This window comes from Monodon monoceros, unplaced genomic scaffold (genome assembly GCF_005190385.1).
Source record: "Monodon monoceros isolate NGI ecotype Baffin Bay Population unplaced genomic scaffold, NGI_Narwhal_1 Super_Scaffold_18, whole genome shotgun sequence".
In the NCBI taxonomy this organism is placed as follows: domain Eukaryota; kingdom Metazoa; phylum Chordata; class Mammalia; order Artiodactyla; family Monodontidae; genus Monodon; species Monodon monoceros.
The window spans coordinates 71083379-71110370 of NW_021703774.1; the positions used below are offsets into that span (position 1 = coordinate 71083379).

The 26992-nt window shown below is 50.6% G+C and overlaps 2 protein-coding genes and 1 non-coding gene across 5 annotated transcripts; 1 reads left to right on the forward strand and 2 right to left on the reverse strand.

Annotated features, from left to right (window-relative positions):
• Positions 1–437: 437 nt before the first annotated feature.
• On the reverse strand, positions 438–15103 carry NPR1 (natriuretic peptide receptor 1). 3 transcript variants are annotated; one of them, XM_029230492.1, is made up of 22 exons: positions 13915–15055; positions 13016–13215; positions 12468–12581; positions 11909–12044; positions 11546–11637; positions 10704–10839; positions 9919–10003; positions 8940–9060; positions 8010–8084; positions 7790–7867; positions 7277–7381; positions 6946–7020; positions 6671–6827; positions 6228–6383; positions 5819–5987; positions 4953–5099; positions 4744–4867; positions 4514–4582; positions 4059–4233; positions 3704–3802; positions 1582–1673; positions 438–1429 (listed from the first exon to the last, which is right to left on the reverse strand). In XM_029230492.1, exons 1-22 carry the CDS (start codon positions 14624–14626, stop codon positions 1367–1369), a joined length of 3180 nt encoding a protein of 1059 aa, XP_029086325.1. In that variant the 5' UTR covers positions 14627–15055; the 3' UTR covers positions 438–1366. The 3 variants fall into 3 exon arrangements, with proteins under 3 accessions (XP_029086325.1, XP_029086326.1, XP_029086327.1); XM_029230493.1 differs by having other exon boundaries at positions 1122–1429; positions 6946–7017; positions 13915–15103; XM_029230494.1 differs by lacking the exon at positions 12468–12581 and having other exon boundaries at positions 1271–1429; positions 13915–14827.
• A 4708-nt stretch (positions 15104–19811) lies between these two features.
• Positions 19812–19883, reverse strand: TRNAM-CAU. Its single transcript has one exon. It is a non-coding gene; the product is annotated as a tRNA-Met (tRNA).
• A 25-nt stretch (positions 19884–19908) lies between these two features.
• Positions 19909–26822, forward strand: ILF2 (interleukin enhancer binding factor 2). Its single transcript, XM_029230456.1, has 14 exons — positions 19909–20217; positions 20939–20998; positions 21215–21257; positions 21702–21806; positions 22177–22254; positions 22590–22692; positions 23268–23333; positions 23801–23917; positions 24405–24483; positions 25053–25140; positions 25575–25636; positions 25714–25828; positions 26049–26139; positions 26289–26822. Exons 1-14 carry the CDS (start codon positions 20213–20215, stop codon positions 26447–26449), a joined length of 1173 nt encoding a protein of 390 aa, XP_029086289.1. The 5' UTR covers positions 19909–20212; the 3' UTR covers positions 26450–26822.
• The last annotated feature ends 170 nt before the right edge of the window (positions 26823–26992 follow it).

Here is a 26992-nt window from a genome sequence, read left to right on the forward strand (position 1 = left end):
ATTGGGTAATAGAGCAGTTCTCAAAGTGCAGTCCACAGATTCTGTGGGTCCCCAAGATCCTTTCAAGGGATGGATGAGGTCAAAATGATGTTCATGGGAATTCCCTGGCAGTCCAGTGGTTAGGACTCGGTGCTTTCACTGCCAGGGGCCCCGGGTTCAATCCCTGGTCGGGGAACTAAGATCCCTCAAGCCACACACACACACACACACACACACACACGAGATTTTCACACTCCTACTAATTATGTTATTTGCCTTATTGACTGTGTTGATATTTGCACTGATGGTGCAAAAACAGTGGGGTTAAAACTTGCTGGTGTCTTAGCATAAATCAAGGCAGTAGCACCAAACTAGTCACTGTGGTCTTCAAAAAAAGCCAGTTTCTCTTAAGACTGTCTTTGATAAAGCCGTAAAAACTGAACATGTGATGGGTTTATTATAGTTATTTTAAATGAGTTAATAAAGACTTGTTTTAATTTCTAATACAGAATATACTGATAGATATGACCCACATAAACAAAAGCTCTTTGGGGCCCTCAGTAGCTTTTAAGGGAGTAAATGGGTCCTGAGACCAACAGCACCAGCACTGCTGGGGTAATTCGCAGGCTGTTACACTGGCTCCTCAAAACGGAAGGGGCACTGCAGCCTTTTTCAGATACTGCATTCCAACTTGAGAAACACCTTATTTGAAGCACGGGATGGAGAATATGACTGTGTTTTCTGGCAACCCGCTCTCCCTCAAGAAAAGACACTGTCACTGGAATAAAGATTTTAATGGTCTCCCCTCACAGGAGAAGCAAGGCACACAAGCCCACAGCCCTCTGTCCTTCCCTTTCTCCCCTGTGCACTGCATCCTAGGTTGGGTGGTGGGGGACGGGGGTGGTGGTGTTTGTGGCCCATCTGGGCTAGGCCCAGATGTGGACTCCCCCCAGCCCCTTGATTCACCTATAATCCCTTTGCCTTTTCCTCCTCCCCATAAAAGTCACAGTGTAGCACGGTTGAGGGAAGAGGGCACAGGGAGGGGCAGGAGGATCCAGGAATCCATGTCCCAGCCTGGCCTGGCCTGAGTCAGGGTGGAGAGTGGGTGCGTGTGCCTACGTGTGTGTGTGTGTGTGTGTGTGTGTGTGTGTGTCCCTGGGCATGGCTGTGAGTTTTGGTCCAGTCCTGTGAGCTCCAAGTTCTCCCCCAATACCAGTCCACTTTCAGAGGTAATGTCTGGTGTCTCCACTGGGGTCTGCACATCTGAGCTGTTCAAACTACTTCTTTGGCAATGGTGGGGATACTGCAGGCGAGGCTGAGGCCTGGCACCTCTCTGTCACCTCTGGCACAGGGAAGGGAGGTGTGGAAGGCCAGGAGGGGAGCCAGGTCAGCCTCGGGTGCTACTCGCCCGCTCCCCCAATAACCAGTAGGTCCGAACTTTGCCTTTGCCCTGGAGGGAAAAAGAGGAGTTTGGGGTGGGGAGTGACTCATCTACTTTCCCAAATGTTGGGAGTGGGGTTGGCTGCTTGAGAAGGGGCCTGGGGGAGGGTAAGCCCTTCGGAGACCCTAAGGGGTGGTAAGGGTAGGGACTTCCTTTCCTACCTTCATTTCTACATCCCCTCGAAGCTCCAGCTCGAAACCACCAAACTCCTCCAGGACAGCCTTGGTCTCAGAAGACAAGTGGATCTTCAGGGCTGGGTAGGAGAAGGGAGATGAGAGAAGCAAGAGATGGGAGCAGGAGATCAGGGACTGTGGGGCTAGAAAGATGCTCTCCCTCCTTCCTTTGGCCCAGAAAGCCTCCTAATTCAAAGTCCCACCCCCTCCATGTAGTGTCTGACTACACGGGCCTCTCCCTAAGAACTCTAGAACTGTGTTGTCCACCATGAAAGCCATTAGTCACATGTGGCTATTTAAACTGTAATTGAAATATAGTGAAAAATGCAATGCCTCAGAGGCTACCATATTGGACAGCACAGCATAGAACATTTCCATTACTGCAGAAAGTTCTATCGGACAGCACTCCAGAGCATCACCAGGCTCTAGACAGACAATAGAGTGTAGTGGTCAGGAGCTCAGACATTGGAGCCTGCTCTGCCTAGTATGCATCCCAGCTTGGACACTTGCTCGGGGAAGTAGTATAAACTACCTGTGCCTCAGTTTCCTACTCTACAAAATGCTGATAGCAACAGGACCCATCTCAAAGCCTTCTAGTGAGGATCAAATTTAACATTATTCATTACGCATTTTAAAAGAGTCTGGCACTTAGGAGGCACTATACGAGTGTTTGCTATCATCGTTCCTTAACTCAACACCCTCATTTCAGGGCTGAGGGAGCCCCGGTCTCGGGGAGGAGACCTGCCCAAATCTGCTGAGGTCTGCCCAGACTCCTGACTCCTGACTGCTGTTCCCCACAGCCCTTCTTTGACCTCCCTCTGAACTCGCCCCTACCACTCCTGGGGTCTGCATTGCAGAGGCCCTTTTCTGCTGTTAAACGATTTCTGAGAATGTGTTCCTTGAGGACTGAACCTCAGTGAGAAGTTTTCTCCACCTCGACGCCCTCAACACAGTGCCCAGGGAATATCTGCTGAACCAGACCCCCTCTGGGCTCCCAAGTAGCCCTTTGCCCACCATGAGGCTTAGCTGGGGTCCGCGTGGACTCCCTAGCAAGCTTTGGTCTGGGTCGTCTTAGTATTCCAAGGCCTGGTACTCAGTAGTTGCTCAATAAATATTTACTGAATTGAATTGTGTTGACTACAGCAGGAGGCAGAAGATCAACAGGAAGCAAGCTCAAGGGAAGAGGTGGGAGCAAGCATTTATTTGGTACCTACTGTGTTCCAGGGGTTGGGCTATGTGTTTTAGAACACTGAGACAGGCATCATTTTAAAGATAAACAGGGACTTCCCTGGTGGCGCAGTGGTTAAGAATCTGCCCGCCAATGCAAGGGACACGGGTTTGAGCCCTGGTCTGGGGAGATCCCACATGCCGCGGAGCAACGAAGCCTGTGCGCCACAACTACTGAGCCTGCGCTCTAGAGGCCGCGAACCACAACTACTGAAGCCCGCGTGCCACAACTGCTGAAGCCCGCACACCTAGAGTCCCTGCTCTGCAACAAGAGAAGCCACCAGAATGAGAAGCCCGCGCACCGCAACTAAGACTAGCCTCCACTTGCCACAACTAGACAAAGCCTGCGCACAGCAACGAAGACCCAAGGCAGCCATAAATTAATTAATTAAAAAAGAAAAAAGATAACCAGCTAAGGCTCAGGAAAGTCGAATGACAACTATCTGCTAGCCGCGTTATGTGACTTTCTCACGTAACCCTTCTGAGGTACATGTTTAATTCTCATTTTCCAGGTGAGGAAAACAGAGGCTCAGGGAGGTGTAGCAAACTGACACAGCTGAGTCGGTTGTAGAGCTGAGATTCACACCCAAGTGGGCTGCTCTGGAGCCCTTTTTACCACACCCAAGAGGGTCCTAAAGGTAGTTCCCAGCTGGGAACTGCTGGACATTGGCCTGGAAAGACTTTTCAATCATTTGCCAAGAGGGCGCAGCTGGGACCTGAGTCTCTGATTAGATTCAAGGTGATGTGGCCAGGTTGAACCCTTATGAGAAGGGAGCCTGGGAGGAGACAGAACATGGATTGGATAGGCACCCACTGCCAGGAGAGCCTTCCTCAGCCACAGCCACCCTTCCCCTCCCTGTCCCACCTCGGGGACCCAGCATACCTTCCCCGTTAGACTCCATTCTTGAGGCCGTGTTTACTGTGTCCCCAAAAAGACAGTAACGGGGCATCTTCAGCCCTACCACACCTGCACACACGGGTCCTGGAGGGAGCGGAAGCCCATCAGTGAGGGAAACCCATCAGTTTAGGGAAGTAGGTGGGAGGAACGGAGGGTGGCCATAGGACGGGGCTAGAGCGCTCCAGGAGAGGCAGCAGGTGGGACCTGCTGTCGGTGGGAGCCCAGAGGTGTAGGTGTACGCGCGCACGGGGAGCGGTGGCGACGCAGCCGCAGCCGGCTCGTCTCTCATCTGCAGCTCCAGCCTGTAGGAGCACCCTCCCCGCCCCTCCGGCGGCCTCACCTGTGTGGATGCCGATGCGCAAGCGCAGCTGCTCCTGGGGCCGGTGGCGGATGCGGAAGGAGCGCACCGCGTCCAGCAGGGCCAGGGCCATGCGGGCCACCTCGCGGGCGTGCAGCCTCCCGTTCCGCACTGGGAGCCCGGACACCACCATGTAGGCGTCACCAATGGTCTCCACCTGTGAGGGCCGCGAGAGGGTGCCGGACCTGAGGACTGGAACTTTCTCCCGGTGCGGCCCCCACACTGTGGGCACCGCCTTCCTGTCCCCACCCCCCATCTACCAGCCACTGTGTTCGCTCATCCCCCAGCCCCCGCGCGGTTTTTCTGCCTGTTCCTGGGTCTCCCTGTGACACCTCCCTGTGACACTGTCTTTGTCCACGTCTCTTGGTCTTCCCGCTTAAGACTATGCCATTCTGCCCTCCACATCTGTCTGTCTGTCCCCTCCCATCTTTACTCACCTTGTAGACATCAAAGTTGTCTATGACAGCATCAAAGCAAGTGTACAGGTCGTTGAGCAGGGTCACCACCTGGAAGAAAAGAGAAGCCAAGAGGGGTGGGGAGTAAGGGGCCCCGGGGCCCCACCTGGGCTCGGGTGGGAAAAGCGGAACCAGAAGGCAGGCCTATGGGATGCAGGTGCCAAGCCAAGCACACCTGGCTGCTCCGACACCTGGGGCTGTGCCTGACTTACCTGCATGGGCGTGCTCTCCGCCGACAGGGCTGTGAAACCCACAATGTCACTGAAGTAGATGGTGACGCTGTCAAAAGCTTCGGCCTGGACCGTCTCCCCACGCTTCAGCTGCTCAGCCACTGAGCTGAGGGGTCAGGGACAGGTGCAGGATCAGAAGGTGAGGTGGGGCTGGGACAGGGGTGGTGGGAGCACCAAGCACGGGCACTCACTGAGGCAGAATCTGGTAGAGCAGGGCCTCCGCCTTGCGCTTCTCCTCCAGGTAGGCCTGGGTCCGCTCCTCCACCAGCTCTTCCAGGTTGTTGGCGTACTGTTCCATGCGCGACAGCAGGTTATCCAGGATGTTGCTGCTGTTCTCTCTGGGGACAGGGGCGGCGGAAGGGGTGGTGGTGAGAGAGGAGCAGCACGCCCTACCCTGAAGCGCCTCCCCCAGGCTCTCACCCTCCCCAGGCTTAATGTCAGCCCACTGCAGTGGAGTCCCTGGCGAGAGTCAGGGTTGGGGGGCACAGAAGGATGGGGGTGGCAGGGGAAAAGGGTCGGAGGAAAGTCCAATTCATCCCTGAGACCCCAGGGTCAAGTTTCAAGCTTCAGACGTATTGGCTATTTTGAACATCTTTGTTGAACACAAGTGGCTTAGAAGGAGGTAGAAGAGGCAGAAGGGGACAGGGACCACTCGAGAACGGAGTGAGGGCACACAGGCTGGCAGAGGGGTGCGCCTGGAGAAACCGGCCCCCAGGGGCACCCTGGGAAAGGGGATCAAAGGGCCGGGTGGGAGCTCCCACCGAGGGCAGAGAGGTGTAGGGAGGAGGTGGGAGGCCAGTTACTCTGCGGCCACTGAAGGCTGATGGAGTAGGGGCCGCTGGAGGAGCGGGGTATGAGAGGTAGGGGACTGTGGGACCAGCTGGGTCCTACAGTATTCACAGAGGGGGCTGCGAGGCTGTGGCGGGCTGGAGCAGGCTGTGTATGCGGGGGGCTGTGCGTGGGCTCTGCCACCACAGGGATAAGACTTAAGTGTGAGGCACGCGGTCGCTGTGGGGGGTAGAGGAGGCTGGGAGGATCCAGGACTAATGCCAGCGACCTGTTAAACTTGCGCAGCATCAGGCGGATCTGTTGGAAGGGTGGCCGCTCCTGAGGGTCCTCGGCCCAGCAGCGCTGCATCAGCTGCCCCAGTTCCTCCAGGTGACTCTGCAGGGCCAGGGAGGGCCGGAAGGGGGGCTGCTCGCCCCGAGTCACACGCTCGATGATCTCTGTGTGGTGGGGGAAGAGAGGCCGAGGGGTAGGTTCAGCCCGGGGCCTGTTGAGAAACGGGGTGGGGAGGTCCAGGACCAGGGCATGGGGCAGGGGAGCCCTGCAGGGAACTGGGCTAGTCATGCTCAGGGTCATTGGCAGCAGTGGAGCAAAGGGTGGTGGCATTTCCAGGGTTCCCTCTCTCTGGAGCTGGGGTTAGTTGACTGTGGCAGCATTAGGGGAAAGCATGGTCCTCTCACCTTTGGGACTGAGATCCAAACCTTCCACATGGAAGACACCACTCCTCAGGGCAATCTCCTGAAGGATGATCCCAAAGCTGTACACGTCACCAGCCTGGGAGCCCCGGGCAGGGGGTGAGGCCATTCGCAGGAGCTCAGGGGCTGTCCACAACTTTTCTGCAGGTCAGAGGTCAGGAGTCACAGGGTGAAGGGCCCCAAAGCTAAGGGATGAGGGGAAACAAGGTCCCGGAGGATGTGACTGGGACTGATCTGGAGACATCACAGGGGTTGCTAGGGCTAGAAGGGGCCTGGAGACCATTTCATCTGACTCCGCTTTCTACTGATGATGAACTGAGCAGGGAGTCGGGAAAGGTGGGCCTGAGCCCACCATAGGCCAGGCATCAGCATCCCCACTGGGCTGTGCTGGGGGTGGTGGTAGGGGTCAGAGTCAGGTCGGGGCTCACTGGCATAGAGGGTGTGTCCTTGCTCGGGCTCCGGGTCCCTGAAGCTCTCCAGCCCGTAGTCAGTGATCTTGAGCACGAAGCGCCCGTCTACCACGCAGTTGGATGACTTGAGGTTCCCATGGGAGCAAATGGCCCCATTGTGCAGGAACAGCATACCCTGGGAAATTTGGGGAGGCAGGGGTCTTGGGCATGAGTGAGATCTCCAACCAACCACAGCCAGGGGAGAAGACTGCCTGGCCCCTCCCCCAACACCCAGTGGGCCCTTCTGGGCCTACCTTGACGATGTCATGGGTGAGCGAGTACCGGAACATCCAGTCCAGGGTGATGCTCTCATTCTCCAGGATGTCCTGCTGGGCAGTGAGAGTCAGCTCTATACCCTGCACATGCCCCCAGGAGGAGGAGTGCAGGGGTTCCACTGACATAAACTGGCAGAACGGGACAAAGCTTTGGATCTACTCCAGTGCCACCACCCTCCCCCCACTCCCATTTTACAGATGGGGAAAATAGAGGTCAGAAAGAAGGAGAGGCTTGCCCAGGGCCTTATGTTGAGTCAGGGGCAGACCCGGGGCTAGACCTAGTTGTCCTGACACTCCCTTGTTGCCTCACCTGCAAGCTCCCACGGGGACAGTACTCTGTGAGGATACAGATATTGGGGGGGTCAGTGCAGGCCCCCACAAACCTGGTCAGGTGTTCGTTCTGCACATCCCGCATCTGCAGGTGAGAGCCAGCATCAGAGCCTGACAGAGACCTCACTCCTTGCCAAGTTGCCCCCACCCTTGGGGACCCGTCACTCTCCTTAAGTCCCTATGCATTCTCTGCAGACATTCTAGGACCTTCCCCGGTGATTCCCACTCCTGTTCTAAAGAACCCTTCCCCAGAACCTGCTCCCTACTCCCTCTGCTTCCTAAGCCTATCCAATGGAGCCCTTACAAAATCTCCAGCCCTTCTCCCATCTATGATTCCCCCACTCGTACCCACAACACGCAGGGGCCCATCCCAGGGCTACAGTGCTCATCCCTTCCTAGGATACCCTGCAGTCCCTCCATACCCATTCTGTTGGCCAACCTCCCCTGTGTCCCTAGATTCTTCCCTAGGCCATTGCCTCCCTCCCCACATTACATGCTTCAGCTCAAACAGGACTTCCCGCGTCAGCTCAATGCGTTTACGGTTCACACGTTTCACAGCCACGAGGTTGCCCTGAGTGAGGAATGGAGATTGTCACTGTAAGGCGATGGCCCAGCCCTGACAGCCCACCCCTGTGCTAAGACCGTCTCCAGTCCTCCGTTATAGGAAAGCCCTGCCCCAGTCCTGAGGACCAGTGGTCTTTCCCCAGACCCACCTTATAATATGCTGTCTTGGCAAAGATTTGGAACTGGCCCTCTGTGGTCAGCAGGGAGCCGTAATTGGAGCCTCTCTGAAGGGACGGAGTGCAGGAGGGGTGGTCAGCCCATGGACCCGGCTCTCCATCCTGGTTGCTTGAGTTCTGGTCTTCACTACCCTGCCTTATCTTTGTGTTGCCCTGCCTCTCATTCCACATCATAAAATCCTTTCCTCATTTATTTACTTTTTAAAAATGTATATTCAGGGGCTTCCCTGGTGGCGCAGTCGTTGAGAGTCCGCCTGCCGACGCAGGGGACATGGGTTCGTGCCCCAGACCGGGAAGATCCCACACGCCGTGGAGCGGCTGGGCCCGTAAGCCATGGCCTCTGAGCCTGCGCGTCCGGAGCCTGTTGCTCCGCAATGGGAGAGGCCACAACAGTGAGAGGCCCAAGTACCGGAAAAAAAAAAAAAAAGAAGTATTTTCAGGGGGGTGGGGCGTGGGGGTGAGATGAACTGGGAGACTGGGATTGACATATATACACTGATATGTATAAAATAGATAACTAATAAGAACCTGCTGTATAGCACAGGGAACTCTACTACTTCGCTGTACAGTGGAAACTAACACAACGTTGTAAAACAACTATACCCCAATTAAAAGAAAAAGTATGCAGAAACTTTCAGATGATTATACAAAAAAACAAACAAATAAAATAAAACGCATTTTCACATATGCTATCTCTAACTTTTGAAAGAGCCCTGTGAGAGAGCTCTGTAGATGTAATCATTACCTGCGGTAGTCTCAGAGAGGGAATGTGACTTGCCCAAGGTCACACAGCGAGTGAAGGCAGGGCTGGGACTAGAAGCCTGCTCTCTACCCTACCCATCAGGCACTACCCACACGCCCATTCCCAACTCTGCCCCCTCCCCCCAGTACCGGAGTTCTTACCCCGCTCAGGGTCAGCCGGCTGCCTGCACTCCGGAGGTGCCTCTCTAGGCTGCTGGGCTGCAGGTCCTCCCAACGCACCCGCCACAGCTCTGAGGCCAGTTCCTTCTCCAGCTGCATCTTTCTGAGGCATGAAATGTGCCCCTAAGTCCATGTCTGAGCCCCTGACCCAGGGTTGTCTGAGCCCCTGACCCAGCCTCTCCTCAGAGCCCTGGGACCACTGCAGTTGCTAAGAGATGGGTGGGGCAGTTAACATCCTCTTGGTTGAGAGTCAGGAGGCTTGGGTGAAATTCTGCCTCACTGGGGACCTTGGGGTAGTCATTCCACTTCTCTGAGTCTCAGGTTCATGTCTAAATGTCCTCATCTGGAAATTGGGGACCTCGACATTTATTTCAAAGCATTGTTACAAAAATGAAAAGAAAAACTGTGTGTGGAAGTGCCTGGCACACAGTATATGCTTGACCAGCATTGATTTCCTTCTCTCCCTCCTTGCTTCCCTCTGTCTTTAACTTTTCCTGCATTTTCCTGTCAGCCTCCCACTGGAAGGCAGGAGTGGGGCTTCCTTCTCTCTCTCCTCCACTCTGGGTTCGGCACTTGGTACCCAGCAGAGCCTTCATCCCTGCTGAACGAATATAGGCCCAACCCCACAGGTGTTGGACCACTGCTTCCCATCCAGTCTGTACAAGCAGGAAGGGAGGATAAACGAGCCTCAGGCCGGAATCCACACCCTATGATGCCCCCAACAGATCTGCTCCTTCTTGGATCTCCCAGATCCTCCCTGGCCACTCCACCTCTGTCCCCTCCTCCTTCTCTCTTCCAGGTGTCCTGAGGCTTTTTAGTCTCTTTTCTCCGCCATCTCCCTGGGCCTTGTGCTGTGCTGTCCCTTTACCCCTCCCTCTTCCCTCTGGGTCCCTGCCACCTCCTCTGCTATTGGTTCTTTAGGTCTCCCAGCCTCAATCACCACCCTCATTCCAAGGCTTACCTGTATATGAAGAAGGAGATGATCAGAATGCTGAGCAGGGAGAGGCTGCCCACCAAAGCCAGCACCTCCAGGGTGGAAAAGTGGTCTGTAGGGGAGAGTCCAAGTTGCAGCAAGAGAGATTTGGGTTAGACATTGGACAGCAGGAGGAAGAACCTTTATTTTTTTTATTTTTAAATTTTTTTGGCTGCACCGCACAGGCATGTGGGATCTTAGTTTCTTGACCAGGGATCGAACCCCCCCTGAAGTAGAAGCGTGGAGTCCGAACCACTGGACCACCAGGGAATTCCCTGAAGAACCTTTTAGTATTCAATTAGGGACTTCCCTGGTGGTGCAGTGGTTAAGAATCCGCCTGCCAACGCGGGGAACACGGGTTTGATCCCTGATCGAGGAAGATCCCACGTGCCGTGGAGCAATTAAGCCCGTGGGCCACGATTACTGAGCCTGCGCTCTAGAGCCCGTGCTCCGCAACAAGAGAAGCCACTGCAATGAGAAGCCCCCACACCGCAACAAAGAGTAGACCCCGCTCGCCACAACTAGACGAAGCCCGTGCACAGCAACGAAGACCCAACACAGCCAATAAATAAATAAATAAAAGTAATATAATAATGAAATAAAATAAAAAGTTTAAAAAAATATTCAATCAGTGAACTGGGATGATGGATGAAGGGAAGAAAAAGGCAGGAGGAGTCTCTCCAGGAACCCCTCAGTGTGGGAGAGGAGCACGTATTTGACTCCCTGAGCAGGAAGGATGCAGCATTATGGCTTGGAAGGCAAGGGGCAGTCACCTTGGTTGCAGGCTGGGTCCTCATTGTCAAAACCACATTTGGGCACATCAGGAGGTGGATACCCCAGAGGCCAGTTCAGTTTGCACCCTGACACGGTCACCAGCTCTTGGGAGGTTCCATTGAAGTTCAGAACAACCTATGGGAGGGCAGGAGCGGTCGGTGGGCAAGGGCCCTTGGTGAGGCCTCCCGTCCAAGGGAGAAATCCTGCCCCCCACCTACCCCATCTCTGCTGCCAGGGACTGTGTCTGCACTGTCAACTCTTCAACGAGTCCCTGCCGTGACTGGATACAGAGAGCCTCATACCCATGCCCCATGTTATCAGAGTGGACAAACTTGAAAATGACTTAAAGGCTTTATAAAGAAAACTCTGTATAGAATCACAGCCCTACACTCAGGGAGTTTATAATCTTGGATTGAAGCACACAGGAGATAGGAAAATGCAGTGTTCTCGGTCCACATTCCCAGGCCTAATCCAGGCACCCCTCGTCCAGGAAGCCTTCCCTGGATGATCTGCTCCTTGGTGCCTGTGGTCTCAACCCCTTCCTGTTCCTGTTGCACTTATAGAGCACTATGATGTGCATTCATCTTGGCCCTGAGTCAGTCTGTCTCCGCTGGGAGGGGATCCTGCCTGCCTTTGGAGACATGGAGTTTCCTGAGGGCAGCACTGTGCTCCCTCCTCAGACGTGGGGTTCCCCAAGGATAACGCCTGTGAGTCCCTATCGTTCTGGTTGCTCCTCCAGATTGGCTGGATCTCTTTTATCCAGGGCTCTCTCTTATCCAGGGCGGTGGGAGGGTGAAGTGTCATTCCCAGTTGGCACTGTCTTCTGGGGGCACAGCCTTACCCTGAAGGCGCCAGTGTCAGGATCCATATCCCAGAGGGAGAAGTCAGTCTCCCGATCTCCATTGCTGTCCATTTTCAGGTATCCTGTCACACCTGGGGGTATGGAGGAAGATGGCTGTGTTTTGACAGGGTGGAATTTCATGGGTCCCACACCTCATCTCTGTCTGTTGATCTTTTGATCTGGGCACTTAGGAAGACTTCTTGATGGCACTAGGGACATGGGGAAAAGAGCCTAAAGAAGAAGAGAGGTAGAAGAGACTGGTGTGGGCAAGTGACTACCTGCACTACAGGGCTAGGGGCTTCTCACTGCTTCCTGCCTGGGGCACCCCAAGGTAGCCCATTCCTGCCACCTCCAGTGCCTGACCTTGGAAGCTTCGGTTCCACATCCGCTGAGTGATGCCCTCCCCATCGGTGACAGTTCCCCCATGTGCTAGAGTCTCCGACACTGCCTGGACATAGAGCAGGAGCCCGTCGTGGAAGGACGCTGGGATGGTGTTCACCTGCAGGGGCAGGCAGAGCTGGGCTGGGGTGGGATGTATGAAGGGCACAGAGTGGGGCGCTGTGGGGTGGGGAATGGGAGGCACTGGGAACTTGGAAGAGGATGGGAGAAAACACGCTCACAGCACAGAGAGATTTTACTACTTGTAAGACGCCTCCGCGTATATCACTGCTTCTGAATCCTGCTAGGCAGATAGGGCAGGACGTAGCATCCTCATTTTACTGATAAGGATTTGAGTTTCAGAGGTTGAACAACTTGTCAATGCCCCCCTCCATCATCAGGAGAGATATGGGAACAGTGGGAAGGGAAAGAAGGGGAGACTTGGGAATACAGGGATGGCTGAGAGAGCAGGGCGGCGACTGGCAGAGGGCTGTGAACTGGGGGCTGGAGGTCCACGCTGCAGGGTCCCAGGAACCCCTCCTACCAGGCCATCCTCCATGGTGAAGTTGAACTGCTCATGGGCCAAGTGTTTTAGCTTCTGTAGGAATTCCAAGTACTCAGGATTATCCGGCTCTTTATATGTAATGATTTTGGCAGCCTGAGGAAGGGGTCAGTGGAGAGGGGAGAGCTGGGTGCTGACTCCAGTCCTGCCAGTACCCTGGGTGCCCACCTCCCAGAGCTGCATCTCTACTTGCTCAAGGTCAAATTGGATCCTATGTCCTGCGCGAGGTGCTGCCTGCTTCAAAGCAGGGGATGAACTGGGATGGCTTTTCCAAGTCCAGATGGTCTGTGAGATGTGAACATTATCCCACCTCAAGGGCATTCTCTCATCTTTTTAGCCTCCTGGTTCTGAAGTCCCCTGGCCCTCTATATACCCCTTGCCCCAGCCCCCTGCCTTTGTCACCTAACTCTCTATGAGCATCCAGAACCTCTTTTCTGGAATCCTTTCAGACACTGAGGGACCCAGGACCCAGACACAATGTGCCACCAGCCCAGAGCCCCACAGCCTGGGCTTCCAATCTGAACACTCACCTGAAAGGCCTGGTGGGCACTGACATCCTGCCCATCTCCTCTCTCCCAGGGCCTGTGGGGAGCAAGGCCGTGTGCTCCTTGCAGGCTTTGCCCAAAGAGGTCCAGGTGGAAGAAAACATAGTCCTCCCCACTCAGGCCAGCTTCCAGGGCCAGGAGCATCAGGGCTCTGAAGGTGTCTGGGGAGCTGCAGATGTAGACAACTGTGGGGGAAGGGGGGTCAGAGAGAGAGAGAAGAGCCTAAGTGTCAGGGAGTGGAGGGGGAACTGAAGCCAGGGCACCCAGGGGAGGAAATTCAGAGACCCTGAGGTAGTTAAGTGGAACTCCTGGCTCAGTCTGGGCTGCGGCCTGAGGAAGGTGAAGGGAGGGAGGAGGCGGTGGGAGGGGGAGGAGGAAGGAGCCCAGATAGGGAGAGAGGGAATAATGGAGCCAAAGGTGGGCAAGGTGAGGTCAGGAGCGGGGGAGAGCAGAGAAGGGCCAGCTGGAGAGGGGACTGGAAGAGGAGAGGGCGTGTGGGAGCACGGGGAGGAGAAGCTGGAGGAGGGAAGAAGCCTGCTGGGAACAGAAGGAAAATGGGGGAGACATGAGGGATAGCAACTAAGCTGGGGCCCTACTAAGTGTCATGGTGGCCGGAGGCATTTTCTCCCTCCCGTTAACTCCGGAGGAACCGGTGGGAAGGAGGTGGGGGAGTGCGGAGGTGAGAAGAGAGGAGAGCCTAGGAACTGGAAGTGGGGGGGCATGGAGAAAGAGAGGGAAATAGAAACTCAGAGGTGGAAAGGGCTGAGGAGGCTGAGACAGGAATGAGGAGCCGCGGGGAGGAGAAGTCTGGCCCGGAGAAGAAAGAGGATGTCCCGGGGAAGGCCCGGAGGCAAAGCGGCCGGATGGGTGTGCCCGTGTCTCACCCCGGCCTTTGCGTCGCACGGTGCGCAGCAGCATGGTGTAGTGGTCGCGGTCGCCCTCGGCGAACTCCAGGTGGTCCACCGTGATGTTAAGGCGGTCGCGGACCTGCATGTACAGCCCCTCCACCACGAAGAAGCAGGGCTGGTCGTCGCGGGGCTGGTAGGCGTAGAGCACTAGAGCCTGGCGCTCCCAGCCCAGCCGTCGGTGCAGAGCCGCCACGAAGTCGCCCAGCTTGGCATGGCTGGGCCCGGCGCGGGTGGTCAGCGCGTACTCGTCCTTGGCCCCGAACCCCACAGCCGGGGCGCCGGCGGTCAGCAGCGGCACCCGCCAGTGCGCAGTGAAGCGGCCCACGGGGGCGGCGGCGTACACGCAGCCGGGGCCCAGGAACACCGCGGGGTTGTGCTCCCACTTGAGGTCCACGGCGGCCAGGGGCGCGGCGGTGTCGGAGCAGACGCCCAGCGCGCTCTCGCTGCTGCCCAGCACCGTGCGGACTGTCCAGCCCGGCAGCAGGTCCGGCCGCGCCTTCACCCGGGCCAGGGCCAGCTCCACCGCCGGTCCCACGCGCGCCCACGACCACGGGTACGAGGTGTTGGCCAGAGGTAGCACCACGGCCACCGTCAGGTTGCCCGCGTAGCTGCCTGGGAGCAGCAGCAGCGGCGGCAGGAGCAGAAGCAGGCGCAGGCGGGCGCCGGAGGGGCAGCCGGGGCGCGGCATGGCCTCAGCGGGCACCGAGGCGGACAAGCGCTCCCACCATGGCCTCTGGCGTCCCCTCCGGCTCAGCGGCCCATCCTGGGCACCAGGAGCGCCCCTGTGGGAGGGAGGACGAGCGGGGCGGGGGCGCTCACCCCGAGGCACGCTGCCCCTTCTAGCTGTGACAGTCTGCGCCAGGAGCGCCAGGGGCGCGCGACCGAGGGGTGCGCCCAGGGCGCTGCAGAGCAGGTGGGTGCGAGGAGAGCGCGGGGGCCGAGAGGACGCGAGTGTGAGCGAGAGCGTGTGTGTGTGTGTGTGTGTGTGTGTATGTGTGTGTGTGTTAGGAGAGAGAAAACGAGAGCGCGAGCGCTCCGTGGAGAAGGATGGGAGAGGGCGCCAGGGAGGGAAAGGGGAGTGTGAGTGTTTGTATGTGTGCGTGAGCGCCTGGCCCAGAGAGTGTGCCAGAAGGGGCGTCCGGCCGGCCCAAGTCTCCGGCAGTCCGGGGGGGGCTGGGGAGGACCCAAGCCAAGCTCCGAACCCTCCCTCCCGGCCGCTTCCCCTCCCAGACTCCGTGACCTTAGAACCAATCCTGGATCTTTAACTCCTTCGTCCCCGCCCCGAAGTCGCGGGCTCTTCCGAGTCTCTCAGCCCGCGCACTTTCCTTTAGAGCCTCTTCGCGCTTCTCGGCGGAGAAACTTCTTGCTCCTCCGAGAAGCGGCACGGGTAGAAGGGGCTCTGTTGCGGGGTCGGGAAGAACGGAATAAAGAAGTCTGTGGGAAAAACAGAGGGCCTCTTGCGCCCCACCTTTCCCTCCCCTCCTACCTGGTTCCGTCTGGGGAAGAGAGAAAGAGGTGCTGGTTTGGGATCTTGGTAGGAAAAAGTGTGTGTTTGGATGTGTGTCGGGGTGGTGCGGAAGGGTGACGGTTTCTGGAAAAGGCGTTAAAGTAGGTGAATCCAGGGTCCCCGTAACCAGTCCATCTAGGATCTCCCCCCCCCCCTCCGGTTTACAGATTGAGCGGATTAGCGGAGAAAAAGGACCAGGTAGAAGGGCGGAGTTAACTCTTTAGTTCCCCAATGGCTGTAGGAACGGGGAGGGAGAGCTTGCGGGTGGCTGGAAGAGCGAACAGGTGTGATCTCAGGGTCACGGCCGGCGTGTGAGTGTGTGTTTGTCTTGAGGAGGATTATTAAAATGGGATTTGTCGGGGCGGTGGGAGACAGTGTTGGAAATGACAAGCGGAGGGGTAAATTGGGGAGAGTATTTTGGGGCCCTTGACGGCTGGGCTGGGGGCCGGAGAGCTGTGGAATCAGTCTGCCCTCTAATGGCCAGCAGAAGTCGTTGACCGTATTGCGCTGCCAACCTCTGCAAGCCTGTACCTAGGCAAGACCAAAGATCAGGAAACTTCTTCCGTACTGCAGATTTCCAGAGGACCTAGTACGTGTTAAGCACCGGCTGAAGGTATAAAGATTAAGACTATATATATATGTGTGTGTGTGTATATATATATGTATCTCATATATATCATGTATATATGGTCCATACATTTGAGGAGCTCTATTTGGGACAAGTAGCCATAATGTAATATAGTTAAATACTACAACAGAGAGATAGGTAAATTGCTAAAAGGCCCAGATAAGGGCTATTTTGCTTGCATTAGGGCCAGGAAAATCTCCAACGAGAAATAATTCAACAAGGGTAGGAGGATGAGGCATGTTTTGTCTGGCATGTATTCTCTCTCTCAAATATATATATGTTATATATTATATACGTATATTATATATATATAAAATTTAATTGCCCACATTTTAAAATCAGCAGATGGCACATGAATATTTGGAATTCTGACTTGTCTTGAAATATTGGAGAGCTGGTAATCTAGGTCCTGCATCTCTCCATGAACAATAATCTGGAACCAAGTATCCATTACTTCTTTGAGGTGAGTCTAGCTCATCACGGTTCCTATTCACCCTGTTCACTCATTTGCGTTACTGGCTTCATTAGCAGTGCATGTTTCCAACCCTGATCTAGGATGTAAGGTTTATGGGTGTAAGAATGACTGAGGAGGAGAGGCAAGAAAAGGCAGCAGAGGGCAGATCATGCAAGCTTTTGTGGGACAGGCATAATGTCTTTGTTCTATAACGAGGGCTCCAGAGGCTATAGAGGCAGATAGGAGATTGGAAAAAACTTTTTTAAGTTTTATTGAGGTATGATTGTTATACCATAAGCTGTACATATTTAATGTATACAATTTGATGAGTTTGGACATATGCATATGCCCATGAAACACATCACCACAACAACAAATGTTTCCATCACCTCCAAACATTTCCTTGTGTCCTTTTGTGTGTGTGTGTGTGCGTGTGTGTGTGTGTGTGTGTGTGTGTGTTAAGAACACCTAGCATGAGATCTACTCTCTTAACAAATTTTTAAATGTATAATATGGTCTTGTTCACTATAGGGAGATGCTTTTTAAGTAGAATCAACTGGAATTCAGGAAGAACATACAAATAACTGAAATCTAGGTGACATTGACTCATTAGTTGAGAAGCTAAAAGAAGCTGAAATGTTTCGGGGGGAAGATAACAATTTTAGTTTATTGCTTTTGAAGTGCCTGTAGATATCCAAGTGGAGGTGTCCAATAGGCCATTGGATTAGTGGAACTGGAGCTCAGGAGAACTAGACTAGAAATCCAACTTAGTAATTGAGCTTCTCTTTCAACAATGGTGGCTTAAATAATTTGTCCAATCCTCAAGCTGAGCTGCAGACAACTAAAAATGTTAGATGAAATGCTTTATAAAATAAACGAACTAAAAGACAGTGAGAGCATGAAAGGACAGAAAAGCAGACCAGCAATAGGAGAGCTTTTACCCTAGAGTCATTTGCTGATCCAAAATTGGTGGCAGAAAATAGGCTGTGTGGGGCAAGTGAGATAAAATTTGGAGTCCAAATGTCCCCAGAGGTAATTACTTAGGTAAACCACCTTCCTATTTAGGGTTAGGATCCTGAAAGGTTGCACTCCTAGGGGAAACCTAGGAGTAGGATAAACCAGAAGTAAACAGAAAATCCAGACCTGAAATAGTCAAAAGCCAAAATTAAGAACAAATTCATGAGTTTAAGAGCAAGTTGGACTCAACTGAGGAGTAAGTAATGAATTGGAAGAAAGGACAGAAGAAACCACTCAGAATGAAGCATGGATACAAAAGAATGAAAAATATAAAAGAGGGGGTTGGAGATATAAAGGATACCATGAGAAAGTCTGACACACCTTTATTTGGAGCCCAGGAGGGGGGGAAATAATAGGGTAGAAGCAATATTTAAAGAGATAATGCCTGAGAAACTTAAAAAAATAAATGAAATACATCAAGCCACAGATTCAAGAAGTTCAACAGATCTCAAGATTAAAGAAAAAAAAAATCCATACCTGGAGCCATCAGAGTGAAGCTGCAGGAAATTAAACCAAATATAAAATCTTAAAAACAGGCAGAAAAAAGAGGATTGGTTACCTTCAGAGGAGCAACCATTTGATTAACATTTTTTTCACAGCAAAAATGGAAGCCATAAAATAGTAAAATAATATTATAAATGTGCTGAAAGAAAATGACTTCCAATTTAGAATTACATATCTAGAGAAAATGTCCTTCAAAAACAAAGGTGAAATAAAGATGTATTCAGAAAAACCAAAACCAAGAAAGTTAGCCACCAGCAGAAGGGCACTAATTCTCAAGCGGAAGGAATATTACTCCAGATGAGTGTTGGGGATACAGGAAGGAATAAAGAGCATTAAAAATGGCAAATCTCAATGACCACTGCTTTAATTAATAAGCATTAATGTCTTGTGAGATTGAACATATATACGGAATTTAAATTCTGTAAACGTATACACCTACACTTACCCAAGAGGAACAATTGCATCTCACCGCAAGAACCTTGTACAAAAATGGTCATAGCTGCTTTATACATAATGGCTCAAAACTGGAAAGAGCCCAGATGTGCTCGCCTGTGTCTCAGCCAGTTGGAGGTCCTGAATTCATCAACAGGAGAGTGAGTAAACAAACTGTGGAATATTTATGCAATGGCATGCTACTCATAAATAAAAAGGAACAAATTGCTGATACATGCAAAAACATGGAAGAATCTTGAAATGTGTCAAGCAAAAGAAGCTAGACAAATAAGAGTACATAGGATGTGAGTCCATTTATGGGAAGAACAGACGAAACTATGATAATAGAAATTGGAATAGTGATTGTCTCTAAGGGAAGGGCAAAGGGGTATGAGTGAATTTTTTGAGGTGATAAAAATGTTCTTTATGTTAATCTGTGTGATGGGCAGAATACATTACTCAAAATTAATCGATCTGTGGACTTAAGATCTGTGCATTTTGCTGTAGTAAATAATACTACAATTAGTATATCAGTATCAATATAGTACTTAAAGAAGTTACACAACAATATATATAGTTCTGGAGGGAGTGACGGTGGTAAATGGAATTAAAGTATTCCTTCATTTTTCACGAGGAGGGTAAAAGTATTACATAAAATTAGACCTTGCCAGTTCAAGGAGGCACGTTGTAATTTTTAGGGTAACCACTAAAAGAGTAGAAAAAGAGTGTGTAACTTCCAATTGACAGAGGCAGGGAAGGAAGAATAAATAGTAATCAATGCAAAACAAGACAAGAAAGGGGAGAAACAGGATTATAGAAGGACGAAAAGCACATAGTAATATGCTTGATGTAAATGCAACCATAGTATATCCACATCTGTGGCTGTGAAACTTCGTATAAGGGTGAAATCCGCCAGAGAGGTTGTAGAGTGAGGAAGAGAGAAATGAGGGGAAACTGGGCAAATGGCAGGGGGTCTGGTCCTTCTCTCTTGTCACTTCCCTTGCGCTCTTTTTCTGAGCTCTCTGCAAAGGCTGTCTCAGTTTCCCTGCTAGTCCCTCACCATCAGTATTTTCCCCCTCTGATTTAATCAATATACATACTCAAATCCGCTTCTCCTGCCTAAAGTTTCTAGCCTCTGTGAACCACATCCAAAAGTGTAATGTTCACAGTCACCTAAAGTCCCTTCCTGTTCCATTTCGCTTGCTGATGGCAAAAACAGCTTCTAAAGCCTGCATTTTTGAGAGAGGAAAAAGTAGGAGTATGGCGGTTACATTTATTGAAGAAATTTAAAATTAAAACTGCTAGGAAGGGAAAACAAGGAAGCACACTGATAGCAGAGGATGGTTTCGATCCATCGACCTCTGGGTTATGGGCCCAGCACGCTTCCGCTGCGCCACTCTGCTGCTTCGGAAAACGATTTTCCATGAACTGTACAGAAAGTTCTCTGAATGCTACCCATCCTGATTTATTTACACAGCACCCCCTAGTGTCTGCAAAAGTCGTTACTGTCAAGTCCATTCTTATTGGCTAGTTCCTGACACAGTAGGCGCTTTTCATTGGTTCATAAACCGGTTTACCAAAGTAAACCAATAGGCACAAGCGGCGGAGTACGGCGGGAGCCAATCGCGCGGGAGTTTGTTGGGACACGCCGGCAGGCCGCCTCTCCAGTTGTCTGCTCCTCGGAGGAAAGGGGCGGTTGGTGTGGCCTCCATTGTTCGGGCTCTAGGACGCCATGAGGTAAGGGCTGTGGGGTGCTCTAGAGAGGTTTCGGGTATTCGACCGAAAACTGTGGGAAGTTGGGCTGAAAGGAGTCGGAGGACTTGAAAGGGCCGTGTATCTAGGGGCTGCACGGAAACCTGAGAGCTCCTGGGCTGGGAGAGTAGGGGAGGTCGGGGCCCGAGGAGGCGGGGAAACTCGGGCCGGGGATGGGGGTGGGGCCCAGGAGTGGGTAGGCAGGTTCGACACTTCGGTCTCTGGGGTGTTCAGATGAGGGGGTGTCCTCAGGTCCCAGGAGGAGCACTCCCCACCCTCCCCGATCTAGACTGAGCAGGCTGGAACGCGCTTCATGCATCCTCAGTGCCAAGTGCTTGACATATAGGATATGCCTGATGCTTTTACCACGTGAACGAATAAATGAGCAGTCACGTTAGTCTCTGAAGTCTTAGGGTTGGAATGTCCCAGCAATTATGGGGCATTTCTTGTAGGGCTCACTGAGCCCCGTCAGTATTCAGTGTGAGGTTTGATGTGATTAATTTATCCAGAAGGCGGAGGTCATGGGGGATGAGGCTGGGCACTTGGAATTGCGGGGGGAGAAGTGTAAGTGGGAATGGGATGGCTTGGCTTCCAAAGGGAAGTGCAGAGCGATGGAGGTAGGCTAACTCGAAATCATGTAGCCGGTATGGTGGAGATTGCTTCAACGAGGTCAAAACAAAGTTAAAATCTATTCATGCATTTCTAGGGGTGACAGAGGCCGCGGTCGCGGCGGGCGCTTTGGTTCCAGAGGAGGCCCCGGAGGAGGGTGAGTGCCAGTTTTTAGCATCTCTGCAGCCGTTAGTTTCCATTTCAGTCATCTAAATAGGAGTTTGGAGTGGACTAATGTTACCTGCCTTTGTGAGATCCAGCTGTGGGTTAGAAGCATGCTTTGCATGCTCTCCTGGTAAATGAGTTTGGCCCCATTATGCGCGATCAGTTTGATTTCTGTGGTGAGTAATTTGGATTGTTTTTCGTATTTTAGGTTCAGGCCCTTTGTGCCACATATCCCATTTGATTTCTATTTGGTGAGTACCTTGGCCACTGTTCAACTGTGGTTGAGCCCAGCGTCTCCCTATTAATGAAGTCAGGTGGTAGTTGGAGCAGAGAAAGGGATTAGTGAGTGGAGTTGGGGGTGGGTTTGAGTCAGCTGTGTGTCGCTTTACATACATAAACAGTGTAAGCTGGAAGGGGAAGACAGTCCCTCGGCCACAGTGGGCAGTAACATGGTTATAATCTTTGTTCTGAACAGTTAATGGTATCTCTGGCTTATCTGTTAGTGTAACAGTAGTAGGAGCTTATATTATGGATATTCCCTCCAGCTTCTGTCCTTGTTTGAACATCTTAAGGAGTAAAAATAAGTGCTGTAGAATTTTCTGTTCTCAATTTTTTTGTGTTGTGGCAACAGAAAGGAAATATCTATTGTATATTATTTTTGGTAGGTAGTATGTAGTTGTTTATTTCTGGTTTAGTGTGAAATGGCCTTTCCCCGGGTCAAGCCAGCGCCTGATGAAACTTCCTTCAGTGAGGCCTTGCTGAAGAGGAATCAGGACCTTGCTCCTAACTCTGCTGAACAGGTATATCTTGGCTTCCTTCCTGAGATTCCTCAAAGAAAGCTAAAGAAGTAAATAACTACTGGTGAGGTTACTGTTATCAGAGCCTAAACTCCACAGAAAGTTTAATCGTTCTCCTTATTTCTCTTTGTGGGTAGAGGGAGCGCGCCAGGTGAATATATAAACAAATTACATGTGCATTCATATTTTTGCTGGGGAATCTATCTTTGGGATCAAAAAGTATTCAAGGCTGGAAGGGTCAGGATGTTCTCAGAGCCCGTGAAGGTATTGCTTCATCCCCTGTTGAAGGGATTAGGGGAAGATATTCAAGCTTGGTGAGAAGTTGCTTACAGTGTCTCACCTGAGGGTATTTTTGTTTCCTGCTGTCTTTCAGGCCTCTATCCTTTCTCTGGTGACAAAAATTAACAATGTGATTGACAATTTGATTGTGGCTCCAGGGACATTTGAAGTGGTGAGTTTTTGATGATTTAGTCGTAGGAAAGGGGAGCCGTGTGGAAGTTCCCTTGGCTCCTGTCTCTTAATTCTGCAGATGCTTATTCAAAGCCACTCTTAAAATAGGAAAGTGCAGTGGAATCCCTTTGTAGTGCTGACCTTGGGGACCAGACTTGTATCGTTACTGTCAGCTAACCATGATGAACCAGGCTTTTCATGTGCTTATTTGGGGATATGATTTGAACTCTGCTACTTCCAAATCCGGGTAATAGGCTGTGTCGTAACTGAGTTCTGAGGGGAACTCGGCAGTCTTCTCACTTCTGAGTTTTCTTCTTGAAATCCCTTTTCCAACAGCAAATTGAAGAAGTCCGACAAGTCGGATCATATAAAAAGGGAACGATGACTACAGGACACAATGTGGCTGACCTGGTGGTGATCCTGAAGATTTTGCCAACATGTGAGTGTACCTCTCTCTGGCCTTAGGAGCAGAACATAGCAGTTGGACTTGAGGCATAGGGATCTTTAAAGCCCAAATTTCTTGTGAGAAAAGCTGTTTGGAAGACAAATGGGAAATTTAGTTTTTTAATATGTGTTGTATCTGAAAGAATATGGCCAGTTACTATAAGGCAGTGTTTCTCAACTGGGGATGATTTTGCTCCCCAGGGGATATTTGGCATTGTCTGGAGATGTTTGGGGGCTAATGTTTTTGGGTAGAGGCCAGGGTTGCTGCTAAGCATTCTGCAGTACACAAGACAGACCCTACCTCCCAACCCCAAACAAAGAATTATCCAGGCCAATATGGCATTAGTCCCACTGACAAGAAACCCTGCTGTGGAAAAAGGTGTGTGTATATAGGAGGAGGTGTCCTGTTCCCTGAGCCTTCCAATTTCTCTGTCCAGGTGTTAGCTTCCCCGGTAAAAGTGTTCATTCAGCTGCTTGTCCTTGCTCCAGCAGAAATCAGAGTGCAGAGATGTATAGAAAAATCTACATAAATAATTGTAATCTTCATTATCTCTTGTTGTTTCAATCTAGTGGAAGCCGTTGCTGCACTAGGGAACAAGGTCGTGGAGAGCCTAAGGGCACAGGATCCTTCTGAAGGTTTGAGTTTGTTGCTGAACATGTAATTTAGTGGTCACAGGAGCCAGTTCTATGATTATAATGTCATTTTAACAAAGTCAGGTCAGGCTAGAAGGAAGAGCGAATGCAGAGTTTTAGGTTGGGGAAGTTTTGGGCAGAGTTCACCAGCGTTCAAAATCCAGTTGATGTCCGTTACTTTTAAACTCTGTATTCTCAGTTCTGATTCTGGACTGTTAGTGTTTTTAAAAATCGATCTAGGGGACTTCCCTGGTGGTCTAGTGGTTAAGACACCCAGCTCCCAATGCAGGGGGCATGGGTTTTATCCTTGGTTGGGGAATTAAGATCCCACATGCCGTACAGTGCGGCCAAAAAGATAAATAAGTAAATAACTTTTAAAAACCCTATGTGTTCCCCCACCCTCATCCTGGATTTACCTTTGGTCATCTAATGGAAATACGAGTTTCAGCTTTTGATTTTTCTTTTTGCAGTTTTGACCATGCTGACCAATGAAACTGGCTTTGAAATCAGTTCTTCTGATGCTACAGTGAAGATTCTCATTACAACAGTGCCACCCAATCTCCGAAAACTGGACCCAGAACTCCACTGTTAGTCCTTTTATTCTGTTGCTGTTAAATTTGGGGAAATTCAAAACATGGTATAAAGTGCTGTTGAGTTTACTTAGGTCCCAAAAGGTCACATATGAAATAGCAACAAACTAAGTTTACCCCCAAAATTTGCTGTCTTCCTCTGTAATTTGGAAACAGTTTTACCAGCTTGCTAGTGAAATTGTCAAAGCCAGCATGGCCAAGAAAGCAGTTTGACGATTTAAGAAAAAGGACTGAGGAAATATTTATGGAGGGGGTAGGCTTTCAGAGAAAATTGGGCCTCTTTCATGCTTCCAGATTTGGTTTGGGGGAGGAATAGTGACTTTTGGACAGGTGACTTGCTGATCTGGGGAACACGGGGGTGGTTTAAGGAATTACTGTGTTATCCTGTCCTCCTTCCACATTCTTGGACTGCGGCAGTGGGATTGAATTGCTTGCTCAGTAATGGGAATGTTTCATCTTGGTGGATGTCATGCTTGTCTTCTAGTGGATATCAAGGTGTTGCAGAGTGCCTTAGCAGCCATCCGACATGCCCGCTGGTTTGAGGAAAATGCTTCTCAGTCCACGTGAGTCCCTCCCTGTTTGAGTGAAGATATATCCTAATCCTTCTAACTACATTGAACAGCAGGATACCCCACCCCAATACTTCCTCTCACAGAACATTTTTGGCTGTGATCTTCTGTCTGGATTTTGATTTTTACCTTAAGTAAGCAAACTTAGGTTGAGGGAAGGGAATGTATAGTTCTGGAAATAGCTTCATCTCTGTACCTTAGGTGTGGAAGTAAATAATCTTATTACTTTATTTTTTTTTTAGCTATAGTTGACGTACAGTATTATGTTACAGGTATACGACATAGTAATTCACAATTTTTAAAGGTTATACTCCATCTATAGTTATTATAAAATGTTGGCTGTATCCCCCATGTTGTACAGTATATCCTTGTAGCTTATTTTATACATAATAGTTTGTACCTCTTAATCCCCTATTCTTATTTTGCCCCTCCCCTCTTCCCTCTCCCCACTGGTAACCACTAGTTTGTTCTCTGTATCTGTGAGTTTGTTTCCTTTTTGTTATATTCACTAGTTTGTTTCATGATCCGTTATTACTTTTAATCCTGGTTCCTCTTACCTTCAGAGTTAAAGTTCTCATCAGGCTGCTGAAGGACCTGAGGATTCGTTTCCCTGGCTTTGAGCCCCTCACTCCCTGGATACTTGACCTACTTGTAAGTAATGAAGGGCAATTGGAATTCCTGATCCTCCCTATGTTACAGTAGTTCCTCTGAAACCTACCAGAATATGAAATTTGGTACAGATTAAAAAGAAATGGGGGGGAGGGGCGGAAAAGGGAAAGAAAAACAAAGAAATCTCATTAGTGGACAAGTAATCCAATAAAGATTCAATGTTTATTATTTCTTTGGGCTTTTGGAGTATTCAGTTAAATGAGTAGTTATTACTGCACCTTTGTTTTTCTCATTACTGCTGTCATTTCATTAATGTAATGGAGAGAAATTACTGCATGAGCAGTCATTTCAGAACTGCTTCTCAACGTTAAAATTTTAGCTAGACATTAACCAGTTTTCTTCTTGATGGTTTAAAGTTTTGTTTGAAGATAGAATTGCCACTTTATGGCACACCTACCAGATTCACTTTCTTCTAGGGGCACTATGCTGTGATGAACAACCCCACCAGACAGCCTTTGGCCCTAAATGTGGCCTACAGGTATAGCATGCTGCTTTGGGTTTGGGGCTGGATGTAAGCTGTCTTGTGTGTTCTTCTAATACCTCTCCATGTTTCAGACGATGCTTGCAGATTCTGGCTGCAGGACTCTTCCTGCCAGGGTCGGTGGGTATCACTGACCCCTGTGAGAGTGGCAACTTCAGAGTACACACAGTCATGACTCTGGAACAGCAGGTATTGGGACAGCTCTAAAATGGTCTGTTGTGCCCCACTCTTGAGTATCTGGTCAGAAGGCAAAGGGAATGTGGTTTTTAGTGGTCAGGGATTTGGGGGTTCTCACAGACTTTGGTCTTGAAATTAGAAGTTGTTTTTATCTCACTTTTCATGAGAATGTTAGTCAAATAAGGTATTTTGATTTTCATTGCTAATTTACCCTTACTGTGCTCTCCCTTAGGATATGGTCTGCTACACAGCTCAGACTCTGGTCCGAATCCTCTCACATGGTGGCTTTAGGAAGATCCTTGGCCAGGAGGGTGATGCCAGCTGTGAGTGACCACTGTGGGACAGGGGTTCTTTACAGTACTCTGTGATCTACAAAGAAACTCTACACTACTCATGTCTTACTGTTTCCACTGTGTGGGTCATGACTTGTATGTTGAGCTACTTGTCTGAAGTCACCTCTTTTCTCTTCTAGATCTTGCTTCTGAAATATCTACCTGGGATGGAGTGATAGTGACACCTTCAGAAAAGGCTTATGAGAAGCCACCAGAGAAGAAGGAAGGAGAGGAAGAGGAGGAGAATACAGAAGAGCCACCTCAAGGAGAGGAAGAGGAAAGCATGGAGACTCAGGAATGACCTCCCTGTCTCTTCACCCCCTTTCATAACCAAGGAGAAGACTGGAGCCTAAGCTAACTGCTGCTGGGCTTTATGTGGTGGCATTTCTGAGGGATAGGGGAGACAGGAAGGAAGATTAAGAGGACACTATAGAAGGAATTGTCATTCCACTGCATTCTGAAACTGGCTTAGTAGCCAGAAGTCTCCCATTTATGACCTATGCCATCCATCTATAGTGAAGCAGGGTACCAACTTTTATTCCTAATACTCTAGAATCCCGAGCTTCTGGAAACCTCTCTCAACCAGTACTTTGTTGTTGAAATGTTGTGAACTGTTAGTGTTTGCAATTTTTTTTTTACTAAGAAAAAAGATTAAAGTACTTCCTGGTAGGGCTCTTGGTCTTGTTTTTCCTTGGTATCTGGCAAGCTGTTTTGCTTCCTTTTTTTTGCTTTATGAACTCTTCATTGAAAATGATACTTGAGTCTTTTCATTGTGAACACTAGATCTCAATTTGAATCTATATTTGAATTAATGCAGAAGACTCTTGGAACCTTTCCATATACC